The 15545-nt window shown below is 41.9% G+C and overlaps 1 protein-coding gene and 1 pseudogene across 1 annotated transcript in view; one reads left to right on the plus strand and one right to left on the minus strand.

The window, feature by feature from the left end:
- The window catches only part of Gdpd1 (glycerophosphodiester phosphodiesterase domain containing 1), a gene marked incomplete in the record, with an annotated part of 48423 nt that extends 33189 nt beyond the window's left edge, over window positions 1–15234 (minus strand). The window contains 2 exon segments of the mRNA XM_013519210.1: window positions 3445–3487; window positions 14778–15234. Coding sequence (XP_013374664.1) covers window positions 3445–3487; window positions 14778–14919 — 185 coding nt within the window.
- A 109-nt stretch (window positions 15235–15343) lies between these two features.
- Window positions 15344–15545, plus strand: part of LOC102007177 — a 1756-nt pseudogene continuing 1554 nt past the window's right edge.

A 15545-nucleotide genomic window follows, 5' to 3' on the forward strand; every position in this document is an offset into this window, starting at 1 on the left:
GGTATTCATAGCAAAAATGCCAATGTGTAAGACCCAGAACCTCCCCACCAAAGCAAAACCCAAATACCAACAACCTAAAAATCCCTCAAAAAAGGTTAGGCCGACACACACCTATAATCCCAACACTTGAGTGGCTGAGGCAGGATTGTGAGTTCGAGGACAGTGTAAGCTAATGAGACCCTGTCTCAAAAAAAAAAAAAGTTAAAGTTAAAGCCTTGGGCTGGGGACATAGCTCAGTGGCACAAGAGCCTGCCTGGCAAGTGCGACGTCCAGAGTTTGATCCCCAGTACCGCCAAAAAAAAAGAAAAAAAAAAAAAAGTTAAAGCCTTTTGGATTTAGGTTTTATATGAAATTCCAAGTTGGGCATGATGGTGCATGGCTATAATCCCAGTACTCAGGAAACTGAGGCAGTAGGATCGCCCTGAGTTCAAGACCAGCCCAAGATACAGAGTGAGTTCAAGGACAGCCTGAACTGAATACCAAGACCCTGTCTTCCCCTGCGCCCCCAAAAATAAGTCGGCCAGCTAACAAAGCAGCCCAAAACTTCTGTTGAAGGCTTGGTTGGCATCTGATGGGACCTGAGGACCTGAATGGGTCAGGAGGGCTCTACCTGCATCAAGCGGCTTGATCCATTGATGAATTCCTGCTGAATGGGTTTAGTGGGAGGTGGGGGAGGTGGGGCCTACGTGGATGGGGCAGGGCCCTGAGGGCAGCCTTTGGAGGACAGCTTGGCCCACCTTCGCTCTCTGGCTCTTCCCCTGGCCTCTGCTTCCTGGCAGGCAGGAGGTGTGCAGCTTTGGCCCACCACTGCCTCCAACACGATGCTCCTCCCTAGACCCCTTCTCTGCACAGAAACCTCTGAGACTGTGAGCCAGATAAGCCTTTCCTCTTTGTTGTGGGTTTTTTTTTTGTTGTTGTTGTTGTTTTTCCGGTACTTGGTCACGGTGATGAAAACCTTACTAACACAAATAAATATATCTAAAGACATTAACAATAAAATGTGAGAGAACTGCTTTCTCCTTCTGAAGTACCATAAAAACTTCTAAAAATAAAAAGGTAAACAGTTGGCATGGGGATACATGCACAAGCCCCTGGATTCAACCTTCAGCAGGGCAAAAACCAAAAAGCCAACCAAATAAAAAAACAAAAATTTATATATATGGCTATCATGTGACAGAGAAGGTTGTATCACTTTTCAATAGTTATTCTCTAAACAAAACTGTATAGAGGCTGGGCGTGGTGGCACATGCCTTGGAATCCCAGCACTCGGAAGGCTGAGGCAGGAGGATTCCTGCCAGTTCAAGGCCAGCCTGGGCTACAAAGTGAGCTCAAGGCCAGCCTGAACTGCATAGCGAGACCGTTTCAAAAAAACAAAAACAAAAACAAAAACAAAAAAACTGTATAGAAACTGCTGAATATAGGAAATGTAACAGTGTATGCAACAAATAAAAACTAAATTATATATCTTTCAAATATCAGAAATATTTGAGGATTAGAATCTTTAGAGTAAAAAATTGTGATATTTTCAAATATACCAACCTTAGAAATAACTCCACTATTTTATTTTATTTTTGGGGGGCGGGGTGGTGGTTTTTGAGCCAGGGTCTCACTCTGTAGCCCAGGCCAGGCTCGATCTCACAGTGATCCTCCTGCCTTGGCTTCCGGAGTGCTGCGATTACAGGTATGCACCACCATGCCCAGCACTCACTATTTTAATCTATCGTAATTTCATAAATAAGGGTGATTGGTAGACATTTTTAAAAGATATGAAGAAAAGCCTCGAAAATAATGTGCTTCAAGCATAAAAAATGCTAAAATCTCTCAAAATTATGAGCAGTGTCTTCCAAGTTATTTGTATCACCAACATCCCAGGCAAAAATGATAACCCTGTGTGTGTGTGTGTGTGTGTGTGTGTGTCTGTGTATCTCACTGGAAATTGTACACATAAAATGATATATCTATATTTAACTATAATGAATTTGGTAGGTGTAGAATCTAAGTAAAGAAGATAATGGAGTAATTTAAATTAAAATATTCACTTTCAGTCATGACAGAAAGTTTATGCATTTTTTTGGGTACTAGGAATCAAACTCAGGACCTCTCCTGTGCCAGGCAGGCGCTGTGCCGCTGAGCTATATCCCTGGCCCCAGTTTCTGCATCTTTCAGAGAGATTTTTGAGATCATCCCCAACAGGAAGAGTAAGAGATGACAAACACGTGGAGGACAGGATTCAAAGGAAACTAGACTATGAAGAAACAGTACCACTAGAACTGATAACAGGAAAAATAATCCTAAAGTGTCAGATTGTTGGAAAGTAGAAGAAAAGCTTAGGTAAAGCTCTCCTGGGCTACTCACAACTACAGCTCACTGGCAAAGTAATCTGCTTAACAAACACAAGGCCCGGGTTCAAACCCTAGCACCATGGAAAAACAAAACAAAACAAAAAGCTCCTGATTTGCTAGTCTCAATAGTATACATAAAAATGGCTCAAGAATTTGGGATCAGCCCAGGCTATAATAAGACCCCAATTTTAAAAAGCCACAAAAAGTTAAAAGCAAAAAAAAACCAACCCAAAATCCTCAAAATGATCTTGCGTTGGGTTTAATTTCTTACATTCCCTGTTTTTCAGGGAAACAGTTCTCCTCATTACCATGGACTGATGATAGCCAGTGACTCCCAGACAAAGAACAATGGTACCAATCAGCTTTCACTCCTGTCTCTCCTGCTGCTTCTCTGCCAAGTGCTCTAAAAGACAACTATGTGAAGCACCCAATTATAAACAGGAAAAGCTACATTATTGAAAAATAAGACCAACACACTCATGAGGGTTCCAAAAGGAAAACAGTTTGAAGGTCCAGAGCTGAACACAAACTACTGTGGACAAAGACACATAATCCTAATCACAAGCAGTGGTCAATATAATAGTTGTTTCAGGGGCTGGGGGTTTAGCTCAGCTGCACAGCGCCTGCCTGGCAAGCACGAGGTCATGAGTTCGATTCCCGGTACCAGAAAACAAACAAAAAATAGTTGTTTCATTTGCTTTCTCTGCAAGATTAATTAGCATTATATATAATATATGCCTTATTACTAAGATCTTTCAGCTTTGGAACTTTTTTTTTTTTTTTCAATTTTTTTTTTGTTTTTTTTTCCAGTACTGGGAACTGAACTCAAGACCTCACGCTTGGCAGGCAGGCGCTGTGCCGCTGAGCTAAATCCCCAGCCCCTCGGCTTTGGAACTTTAATATCTTTTGATTGCCCAGACTCTCATCTTGTCTTTCAGTTATATAGAAGCCAAACCCTTTGTAACACTTCAGGCTAATTAAATGAAAAAAGCAATTCAATTCTATAAAACAACTACTACAAGCGGACACTACATGTATACTGTCTTCCATTTGTGAATCATTACCTCTTTAATAAGAATATCTGATTATATACGGTACTTACTGCTGAAAAGCTGCCATTGTATTCTCCAAATTTTCTCCGGCACCTGTGAAGACATTAAAATTTACTAGATATTTTGAACGTGTTATTTTTCTAGAAATGAACACAGTTAATCAATCCTGATGCTTACTTATTATGGAGAGTTACAGTACAAATCTTTTGTGAGTTTTTTTTCTTTTTTTTTTTCTTTTGTGAGTTTTTAAAAAAAATTTTTAGCTTTACCAATAGGAATCAATGATCAAAAACAGTAGAGTACCTACGAAGGATGTACAAGGCCCGGGGTTTGACCCCAATACCACCAAAAAAAGGAGAAGGAAGAGCAGAAGGAAGGAGAAGGAAGAAAGAGGAGGAGAAGCAGGAGAAGGAAGAGGAAGGAGGGAAAAGGAGGAGGAAGAGGAGGAGGAAGAGGAGGAAGAGAGTGGGGGTGCAGGGGTGGGAGGGGAAGAGACAGAAGCAACAGGAGCAGAAGGAGAAAAGTCACAGAAACCCAGGAGGATAAAAAAAAAAAAAACCAAGAGGATTAAGAAAATCTAAAAATAATTTTTAGATCTATCATCTGTTTCTTTGTCAAAGGAAAGACAGAAGAGGATTTGGTACATATGCATCTCTATAACAAAATTAAAGTCTTATACCTATCTCTGCTAAGGTATCTATCACGTTACAACATAATTATTTACTTGTCTCTTTTCTCCCTTAGCCATGAATTGGCTAAAAAGAAGTGACTGTTTTAATCACCTGGGTGAAAGCAGTATGGTGTAGTATTTGAGGATGAGACTATGGAGTAAGGATGCCTGGTCTCATTTTGATTATTACAGTTGATACATGATAGAAAACAGTTGCAGTAAATATGGAAGTTATTTTTTTCAAAAGAAAGTGCTCTTCTGCAGTTAGATGACCCTTGGTTAGATGAGGTTAACAGATTTTTTTAAAAATTTATTTATTGGGGCTGGGGATTTAGCTCAGCGGCAAAAGCGCCTGCCTGGCAGGCGCAAGGTCGTGAGTTCGGTTCCCGGTACCGGAGAAAAACCAAAAAACAAAAAAACAAAACAAAAAAATTTATTTATTTATTTAGTCTTTTTGAGACAGGGTCTCGCTACGCAGTTCAGGCTGGCCTTGAGTTCACTTTGTAGCACAGGCTGATCTCAAAATCGGAACAATCCTCCTGTCTCAGCCTCCCAAGTGCTGGAACTACAGGCATGTGCCACCACGCCCAGCTTGTTAACAGATCTTTTACTCAAAAAACTATAAATATATGTTATATTCAGATAATCAATATTCAAGAACAAAACCAGGCATGGCAGTGCACGCTTGTAATCCCAGCTCAGGCTGAGGCAGGAGGATCGCTGTGAGTTCAAGGCCAATTTAAGCTACAAAGTGAGTTCAAGGCCAGCCTGAACTGCATAATGAAACCCTGTCTTGAAAAGATCCCCCCAAAATATATATATACACACATATATATACATTCATATATATACACATATATATTCATAGTCAAGAACAGTGCACTCTTTAGAATATTACCAAAAAGATAAAAGTGCTAATGTGGTTATTAGTAAGTTAAGTTAAATGACTAACGGTTTAGTGCAAGGAAATTAAAAAGAAAAAAGAAGTCATCATGAAGTGCCTCTCCCGTATCAAATCTGGTACAATCCTAGCATCAAAATGACAGTGGCAGAGGGGCTGGGGATTTAGCTCAGCGGCAAAAGCGCCTGCCTGGCAAGTGCAAGGTCGTGAGTTCGGTTCCCGGTACCGGAGAAAAACCAAAAAAAAAAAAAAAAAAAAAAAGACAGTGGCAGATTTTAAACCACAGAATAAAATAGGAAATTCTGAATCTTTTTAAAACCAAATAGATTGAAAATCTGACACATAACAGGCTATTTGTGTAGTTTCAAAGTGCTCCCTCCAAAAATAATAATTATAAAGAAAGTAAGGGTAACATCACACTGGTGGAGGCTGGCAGTCACCACGGTCAGCTGCTGATCAAAGTCAGTATCACACTGACTTCAGTGTCTTTTTAATTTCTTTTTCCCTAACCAACAGAAGTTTCACCTAACAAATCAAATTAATAGTAATTATCTCTAGATGGTTAGAGTACAGATGACTTTTCTATTCTAATATGCGTTCTCCTATACCTTATAAACCTTCTACAATGAATATGTATTACTTTTAAAATAGAGAGATCTGGCATTTGTGTCTGTTATCGTCTTAACTTGTGTACTACATGGACAGGTACAAAAAAATAAATCCTTTTTTGCAACCCAGAACTCACTGTTTAGTATGAGGTGTTTTTTGTTGTTGTTATTGTTTTTTTGTACCAGGAATTGAACTCAGGACCTCATGCTTGCCAGGCAGGAGCTATGCCGCTGAGCTACATCCCCGACCCTCAGTATGAGTTTTGATGTATGTAAGAAGAAATATTATTGCTAGGCGCAGTGGTACAAGTCTGTGACCCTGCAACTCCTGAGGCTGAGGCAAGAGAAATGAAGCCTGGACTGGACGGTGAGACTATACCTCAGAAAACAAAGCAAGTACAAAAAATTAAGATAACTTAATAAAAATTTAAAAGATAGTGTTAATGAGTAAAAAATCAAATCAAATCCAATGGATCAGGCTGAAGCAGGAGGATCACCTGAACCCAGGAGTTTGGGGCCATCCTGGCCAACACAGTGAGCCCCTGTCTCAAAAAGATAGGGGTCAGCTGGGCATGGTGATGCATGCCTGTAATCCCAGCACTTGGGAGGCTGAGGCAGGAGGACTGCTGCTGCTGCTGTGAGTTTCAGGTTAGCCTGGGCTACACAGTGAGTTCAAGGCCAGCCTGCACTACACAGTGAGACCCTGTCTCAAAAAAAAAGAGGGGTCAATGCCTATGAAGATGCCATCTGCCTGGAACATTCTCATCAGAGTCTCCCAATCAGTCTCGCCCAACTTTCCATAAAGCACTTTCTTATCCTTCTGGATTACAGTGGTTCTTATTATATTTAGGGTTAGTTGTTTGTTTTGTTGTTTTGAGACAGGGTCTCACTATGTAATGCAGGCTGGCCTTGAACTTGCTGATGTAGCCCAGGCTGGCATCTTGCCTCTCTTCCCCAGTGCAGGTGTGCGCCACCATGCCTGGCATATATTTAAAGTTAATGATTTGAACTCGTGGTTCCCAATCATTTTAGGTCTCTGACTTTAAACTTTAAAAACTTAAATTTTGGGATTGGGGATTTAGCTCAGCAGCACAGCGCCTGCCTGGCAAGCACAAGGTCGTGAGTTTGATTCCTAGTACCAGAAGAAAAACAAATAAACAACAACAAAAAAACCACTTAAATTTTATTCCCTTATTTGAAAATAACAATAAACTCATTATATGTTAAAATGACATTTTTATGAAAAAATAGCTATTTCTAAAATTTAAAAAAAAATTCGTGAAAAGGTGACATTGTTTTACATTTTGCAAATCTCTTTAATGTCTGGCTTAACAGGAAGCAGAGAGACGCACACCTGCTTAGTACATGTCTACCTTCAAAAATAAGCAGTTGGAAAAGAAAGACTCTTCTGCATATTGTATCATGGGGCAGGAGGCGTGGCTCAGTGTGCAAAGCCCTAGGTTCAATCCCCAATAACACCAAAGAAAAGAAATCATAAACCAAACAAAAAAAGACTATACCAAGATTTAACAACTGGTACATTCCTCCTTCCTTTCTCTTTTCTTTTGTAGCACTAGGGGTTGAACCCAAGAAGCACTAACCTACATCTCCAGTAGGTTTTATCTAGAGACAGGGTGGTGCTAAATTGCTTGGGCTGGGCTTGAATTCGTAATACCCCTGCCTCAGCCTACCAAGTGGCTGGGATTACAGGAAAGTGCCACCACACCCAGCAACAAATGGTAGTTTCTTAAAAGTTGGTGGCAGTGTAGAATCTGAACCCTACTGATGACCTCTTCCTACTTTTTTCCATGACATCCCATTGGCGCACCTTTAACTTTGAATGGATCTTTCACATATATGGTTTTATGACATCATACATTGGTCATCTGGAAAATACTGATTCACTGAATTACGTTGACCTGTAAAATGTTCACACATTTTGTTGTGCAGTTTTTTTCTTCAGTACTGGAGACTGAATCTAGGGAGCACTGAGCTACATTCCAGCCCTTTTTCTAGTTTTTATTTTGAGGCAGGGTCTCACTAAATTGCCCAGGCTGACCTCAAACCTGCAATCTTCCTAAGAGCATTAAGAATAGCTGGATTTACAGGCATGTGCCACTTGGTTCATTATGCAGTATTTTTAAAAAAAAAATCACAATTGTTAGCTTGGTGTGATGGTGCACACCTGTCATACCAGCACTTGGGAGGCTGAGGCAGGAGTCTGAGGCCAGCCTGGGCTACATAGTGAGTTCAAGGCCGACCTGTACTACATAGCGAGACCCTGCCTCTAAACAAATAAGTAAGTAAAATGCGTACTCAAGAGTTGAAATTTATTGTTGGGCATAGTAGCACATGCCTATAGTTCTAACACTCAGGAGGCTGAGGCCGAAAAATCACAAATTCCAGGCCGGCCTGGACTTTTGGACTATATAGCAAGAATTTTTCTCAAAAAATGGGTGAAATTTAATAAAGTTTATAATTTTTTTTTGTTTGTTTTTTTGAAACAGGGTCTCACTATGTAGTTTAGGCTGGCCTTGAACTCACTATGTAGCCTAGGCTGGCCTGAAACTCCCAGAGCTCCTCCTGCCTCAGCCTCCCTGGGATAACAGGCATGAGCTACCATGCCTGGCTGAAAGTCAACATTTTCCATTACTCTTGGGCAAAATGTTACAGGTCTTGCTGTAGTACAGTCACTGTAATATAGTCACTACTAAAATTTTGAAAAGGTTAAAAAAAATTTGAAAAGGTGAGCACGCCAGGCATGGTGATATACTTCTGTTATCCCAGCACTTGGGAGGCTGAGGCAGGAGGATCCCTGTGAGTTCAAGGCCAGCCTAGGCTACATAATCAAGACCAGTATGCACTACACAGCAAGACCCTATCTCAAAAACAACAACAACAAAAAAGAAAGAAAAAAGAAGAAGTGATCAAATATTAGTAATTAATAGAAGTCAGATACTATGCGTATCAATTAATTATTTCATAAAAAGACAACCACCCGATATGTGTAAGTATTAAATATTTCCAGAAATAAAAAGTGGCTGAGGTCACAAAAGGAGGACCAGGTTTCAAGCCCTGTAGTATGATTTCAGAGCCCATCCTTTTTTTTGTCTTTTTAAAACAGGATCTCACTATGCAGTTCAGGCTGGTCTTGAACTCACTTTGTAGCACAGGCTGACCTTGAACTCGGAACAATCCTCTTGCCTCAGCCTTCTGAGTGCTGGGATTACCGGTGTGCACCACCATGCCTCGCATACAGCCCATCCTTTTTACCACTAACTGTGCAGCATTTCATACCCACTTTACGTCACTGACTTTATAAGTCAATGAATGCCAGTAAGTAAGGCTATTTACAGGGAAATTATTCATATTGGTCCTTATCCTCATATTTTTCTACTTGTTCCTAAAGCTAGAAGATAAAATTCCACAGTGATAATACCCATAAATTACTCAGACTCATACGGTAAAAGTCTGGACAGTAACTAAGGGACTAATTAAGAACTATGAATTCCTCTCCAAGGAATTATTTAGTGGTAGCGTTTCTCTCATGAAATGATTTAATTCACAGAAGCCAGCTTGTCATTAATTTTTTGTTTCTCCTAATAAATAGCTTATACCATTTCTGGATGTGCAAATAACCATTCTGCAGGCAAATACAATTTTAACTTTTTTTTTCTTGCAGTACTGGGGATTGAACCTAGGGCCTCAACACATGATGGCCAAGCACTGTGTCTCCAATCCCTTTGTAAATGTTACTTATTTGGGGGTTTTTGTTTTGCTTTGTTGTTTGAGATAACGTCTCCCTGTGCAGTTCAGGCTGGCCTCAAACTCTCAGTGATCTTCCTGCCTTGGCCCCTGAGTGCTGGCATTACAGGATGCATCACCATGTCCAGCTTGTAACATTTTATTAAGATAGAGTCTGGTTAAATTGCTCAAACTGGCCTCAAATCTGGGATTCTCCTGCTTCAGCTTCCTGAGTAGTTTGGATTACAGGCATTTACCACCACTCCCAGCTAGCTTTTAATTTTTAATTAGTATGAAATGGGGAAGATAATTAATACCAACACAGATTTACATGCTACCCTAGTATAATTTGTTCATTATTCTTCTGTTTATATCCTCTCCACTCCCTCTTTACCAGTGCACATTTTTATTTCTTTGAGAAAACATTCTCTGAAAATTCTCAATTTATTCAATGCTTAACTACATGCTTCCCAATTTTTCATTCTATATTAACTTTTCTCCCTCATACTGTGCTTCATAATTACTTTGGAATTGGTTAATCTCTGATAAGAAAAACAATCTACTTTGTTTCCTTAACTAGACTTAAATGGTATAAAGGAAAGAATAATATGTGGTTTCCTTTTATCTATCAAACCTTGAATATACCAATAAAAGGTCAATAAATATTACAGACTTATTGTAACAGTTACCTCCAACCACCACTATCATTACATCCTTGTATACATGATGTGAATATGTGCTCATGTGATGTTTATATTTATTTATTTATTTATTTTTTGGTTTTTTTCTCCGGTACCGGGAAGCGAACTCACGACCTTGCGCTTGCCAGGGAGGCGCTTTTGCCGCTGAGCTAAATCCCCAGCCCCATGTGATGTTTATAAAACCGATGACAAACAAGAGCCGGATGTGGTGGCTCAGGGCCTATAATCCCAGTGCATGGGAGGGTAAAGCAGGAAAATCAAGAATTTCAGGCTAGTCTAGGCTTCCCAGTATGACCCTATCTCAAAAAAAAAAAAAAATGTTTTCATGGCTGGGCATGGGGGCACATGCTTGTAATCCCAGCTACTCAAGAGGCTAATGTGGGAGGATTACAAGTTTGAGGCCAACATGGACAACTGATCAAGGAGAGGGAGAGAGAGGGAGAGAGAGAGAGAGAGAGAGAGAAAGATAACTCAGTGGAATAGCACTTGTCTAGGATGTGCGAGACTCTAGCTTCAATCTTTAGCACTACACACACACAAAAGATACGGATATATATATATATATATCTTTTGTTATATATATATATTTTTATATAACCTTTATTTTATATAACCTTTATTTATAATATAAAATATATATATATATATATATATATTTTTTTTTTTTGGTGAGACAGGGTCTTGCCATGTAGTGCAGGCTGGCCTTAAACTCACTTATGTGCCCTAGGCTGGCCTAAAACTTGCAGTGATCCTCCTGCATCAGCTTCCTGAGCGCTGCGATTATAAGTGTGTGCCACCATACCTAGCAAGATATATAGATAGATAGACAGATAGATATAGATATATTATTTATTATGGCCATCACTGAAAGTAACACTTTAGTCTACTAAGTTTGCTTTACTAAACAGGATAGTACTATTAAATAAAGGATAAGTTACTGTGCTGTCGCCAGTAGAAATGAACAAACTAGCTGGGAAGAACACTCGAGAAGAGTGCCCGGACGCTAAGCATGAAGGGACAAGAGCAGAAGAGAGCCAATACTTCGAGGCAGAGCATGCTTCAGCGCAACTGCAGAATGCAACTTCCAGTGACTTTGAGGCAAACTCCCGTCTCATTTTCTTTCTTTCTTTCTGTTTCTTTTCTTTTTTTTCTTTTTTTGTTTTTTTGACACAGGGTCTCACTATGCAGTTCAGGCTGGCCTTGAGCTCACTTTGTAACCCAGGCTGGTCTAGAACTCGCAATGATCCTCCTGCCTCAGCCTCCTGAGTGCTGGGATTACAGGCATGCGCCACCACACCCGGCTTTCCTGTCTCATTTTCTTCTTGCACAATTAATTAAAGTTTGGTTCACTGCCTGCCAAATCAACCTGTGGCAGGATGACCAGATTGTGAGTTTCCTGGCTTTACACAAAGATTAAAAGATTAGGGAGAAAGGAAGGGATCTCACCAATTGATGATACTCTTTTATTCGTCGGTCACTGAGCCCTAATAAATAGATTATATTCTAAAAAGCCTGCTGATTGATCACACTGGCCCACAGGGACAGGTGAGGTTAGGTTCAATTATTTCCCTGCTATCCTACTTCTGTATATACATGATTTCAAATGCATGAAAATATGACTTTAAAGGGCATAGTCAATAGCAGGTATTTGCAGTTAGAGCAACAGAGGATAAGCACATATGTGGGCAATTTGCACAAAGTGAGGAGTGACTGCTATCATCAGTATCCAAGATAAAAACTACAAGGAATCAAGAGGTGACTCCTAGTCACCTCCTACTCATGTCCTTTATTTTCCAGATACTTAGTTCTTCCGTTACAAGCATTTTTAGGCAAATATCTCCTATATCACTCTATTATTTGGTGTGCATACTCACTAAGAATGTGTTAAATTGGGTGTGGTGGCACACCCCTATAATCCCAGCATTCAGGAGGCTGAGGCAGGAGGATCAACATGAGTTTGAAGGCAGCTGGGGCTACACAGTGAGTTCAGAAACAGCTTGAACTACATAGGGAGACTAAGTCTCAAAAAAAAAACAACACAGACAAAACCAAAACACCACAAAACAAAACAAACTCAGATCCTGTCTCAAAAAATAAATTAAATAAAAATGATTCTCTAAAAAAAGGACTAAGCACTAACATAAGAAGACTTACTGTAGTTCTTCTTTTTTGTTTTTTGAGACAGGGTCTCACTGTGTAGTTCAAGCTGGACTTGAACTCATTATATAGCCCAGGCTGGCCTTGAACTCAGAGGCCTCCTGCCTCAGCTGACAGAGTGCTGGGATTACAGACATGTGCCACCATACTCATTTTTACAGGAACATCAGACAGGTAAAACAGATTTTAAGCCTGTATATATTTAACATGATTCCCACAAAAGGCTGCTGCATTATTGAATATACAAATACTGATGCAATATTTACAAATAATAAAAATTCTATATAATGAGTGATCTACATAATGATACTAAAATGACTTAATATCTAGGGAGAAAATATATTGAAAGTATTTCCAACAGTAAATGAGGACTTGAGACCTCACGTTCCTGAATTTGATACTTGCTAAGATGTTCTAGCACCCATTTTAAACCTCTATGGTCTACCATGTTTTTTTCCCCTTGCAGAGTGTCACAAAATTTCAACAATTAACCTGTATTTCTTTCCTTTTATTGGCGGGCGGGGTTACTGGGAATAGAACTCATGACCTCAGGCTTGCCAGGCAGGCGCTGATGCCGCTGAGCTACATCCCCGGCCCTGTACTTCTTCTAAAATAATATTTGGGAGGCTGGGGATGTAGCTCAGCGGCATCAGCGCCTGCCTGGCAAGCGCAAGGTCGTGAGTTTGATTTCCGGTACCGGAGAAAAACCAAAATAAATACATAAATAAATTAAATTAAATTAAATAATATTTGGGTAATTCATAATGACAGCTTAGAAAGGTGTTTTTGTTTTTGTTCGTGGTTTCTCCTAAGCACACTTTTTGTAAATCAATAAACATGACAGCACTGTGTTCTGCTTCGCCACAGAATAGGATTTACTACCACTGAAACATGCACCTATGACAACAATTTAAACACTAAAAGCTGGTCCCTGGTTCCAAAGGTTAGTAGTTAGTCATCCTATGGTTGGTTAGTAGTTAAACATCCTAGTTTAATCATGTTTCTATTAAAATACAGATAAAGCAGGGTGGGGTGGCACAAACCTGTAACCCCAGCAGTCTGGGAGGCTGAAGCAAGGAGGACCACAAGTTCGAGTCCAGCCTGGGAATTTAGCAAGAGCCCCTCTTCCCTCCCTCAAAAAGGGGCTGAGGCTGTATCTCACTCAGAAGGCCCTGGGTTAAATTCCTACTACCACAAATAAAATAGGCCAGATAAGCCAAATTAGCATCAATAACATGACATTTAACTTTCAACTCTCTGAACCTTTACTGCTTTTTAAGGGTGAGACTAGGATAACTAACTGTTGAAGTCATTCATTAGAACTGTGTTTAACACAAAATTATACAGGAGAATGATATAGCGCATGTCTGTGACATTTAACCCTTTCTTCCTGCCCAATACTTTTCATAATAGGGGCTATGAAACTAACTCAAGTTTTAGACTGTAAATTCCTGCAATTTACCATTAGACTGTAAATTTCAAGCAATTTTAAACAGGTATTACATTCATCCCTAGAGAAAAGTTAAAGGTGATTGAAACAATTCAATTTCACAACATTTTATATATCGCGCTTGAAATATAATGAAGTCGAATTGTGACACTATAATGAGAGACAAAGACGTGACCTGTTGTCTTGGAAATCTAAGGGTGAACTACTTAGCATCTTTATAGCTAGGAAATTTTCCAAAAGAAACGTTTCTGTCATTTTTTGAGACGGTCTCGCTGTGTAGTTCAGGCGGCCCTTGAACTTATGTAGCCCAGGCTGGCCTAGAACTCACAGCAGCTCTCCTGCCTCAGCCTCCACGATTGTCGCGATTATAGCCGCGCGCCACCACGCCTAGCAAGAAACATTTCTTTGTTTTCTTTAAAGAATACTTTCCTGCCATCAACGCAATCATTTTCTTTTGGAAATCCGCGTATTTTTGAGAGGTGCTCAAAAAACAAAACACAACACAACAACACAGAAAACAGGTGCAGGGTGTGGAACCCGGGTAAGCAGGCCTCCAGTTCCCTGTTCCAGGGCATCCCAAGCTCTAACTGTGTGACCTTGGAAAACGTCTCCGGCTCGGGGACTCGGTTTCCATCTCTTCCCAATTACGAGGGTTCCATTAGGAAGCGGGAGGGTGGGACCGGCCCCAGCGCAGCGCAGACACCAGGGCCGCAGCGCCTCCAGGTACGCGCGGATGGAGCTCAGCTCTTCCCCCGCCTGCCCGCGCCGCCGGGCCGCCGGCTCGCCCGGAGCAGTCCGCTCCCGGTCCCCCGCGCACCCCAGGCTCCGCACGGCGCTCCCTCCCTGCGATCATCCCTCCGCGGGCTGAGAGGCGGCCCGGCTACCCTTCATTCGCATCCCAGCTCTTCCCCTCGCAGAAGCCCCGACGCGGCCGCAGCAGACACGGCCGCCCAGCGCCGCCGCAGACCCTTCCCTCCCCCGCCCGCCCCGCGCCTCTGCTGCGGAGCTTCTCCCCGCGCAACCCCATTCCTCCTCACACTCTCACGTTATTTCCACCCGGCCGCCTTCTGCAGGTCGCCGAAGCCTCCTGAGTCCTCCTCGGCAGTTCAGCCTCCCCCACCTCCGCCCTCTGCTTCGGGGGACCCCTCTCACCTCCGCGGTGAGAGATGTGTTTACTGAGGAACCGCTGCTTCTTTTTCTGGTGCAGCAAGGTCGGGTATTTAAGCAACAAGAATGAGGTCACCAAGTACCCTCCCACGGTAGAGAGAAGGCAAAAGGCTGCGGTGGACGACATCTCAGTTACCGAGCGGGAAGTCTCCCACCTCCCGGGCCTCTGGAACCCCGCTGCGACGGTCGCAACGGCTGCGGCTGCTGCTCAAGGTCTGCTCGCCCCCAGCGGGCGCCGGGGGTGCAGCACACTTGTCCGTGCCGGTCCACCGCGCAGGCGCACCGCGAGCCCCGCGCGGTAACAAAGGGCTGCAGCGCGCAGGCGCGATCCGACACCCGGCTGGGAGCCTGCGAAAGTCCTAAATTGAGCGATTGTCACCTAGTCTTGAGGTGGGGCAAGCAGTGCTTTCAGAAAGCTCCCAGCTGAAGTAAAAGCTTTTAAACCTGCCGGTGTTTTTGTCATCACTCAAGCAGAAAAGATTATTCAAGAATTGCTTTCGAAACTATCACACCAGAAAGGAAAGAATCCAGGAACTCTAGGAAACGCGAAGATGGTTTCTGATGTTTTGTGTGCAATAGGCATTCGGGCGTGGTGGCGCGTGCCTGTAATCCCAGCACTCGGGAGGCTGAAGCAGGAGGATCATTGAGAGTTCGAGACCAGGGACCGGGATATAGCTCAGAGGCATAAGCGCTTGCCTGGCAAGCCTGAGGTCATGAGTTTGATTTCCTGTGCCAAAAAAAAAAAAAAAAAAA

This window comes from Chinchilla lanigera, unplaced genomic scaffold (genome assembly GCF_000276665.1).
Source record: "Chinchilla lanigera isolate Chin_1 unplaced genomic scaffold, ChiLan1.0 scaffold00050, whole genome shotgun sequence".
Lineage (NCBI taxonomy): Eukaryota > Metazoa > Chordata > Mammalia > Rodentia > Chinchillidae > Chinchilla > Chinchilla lanigera.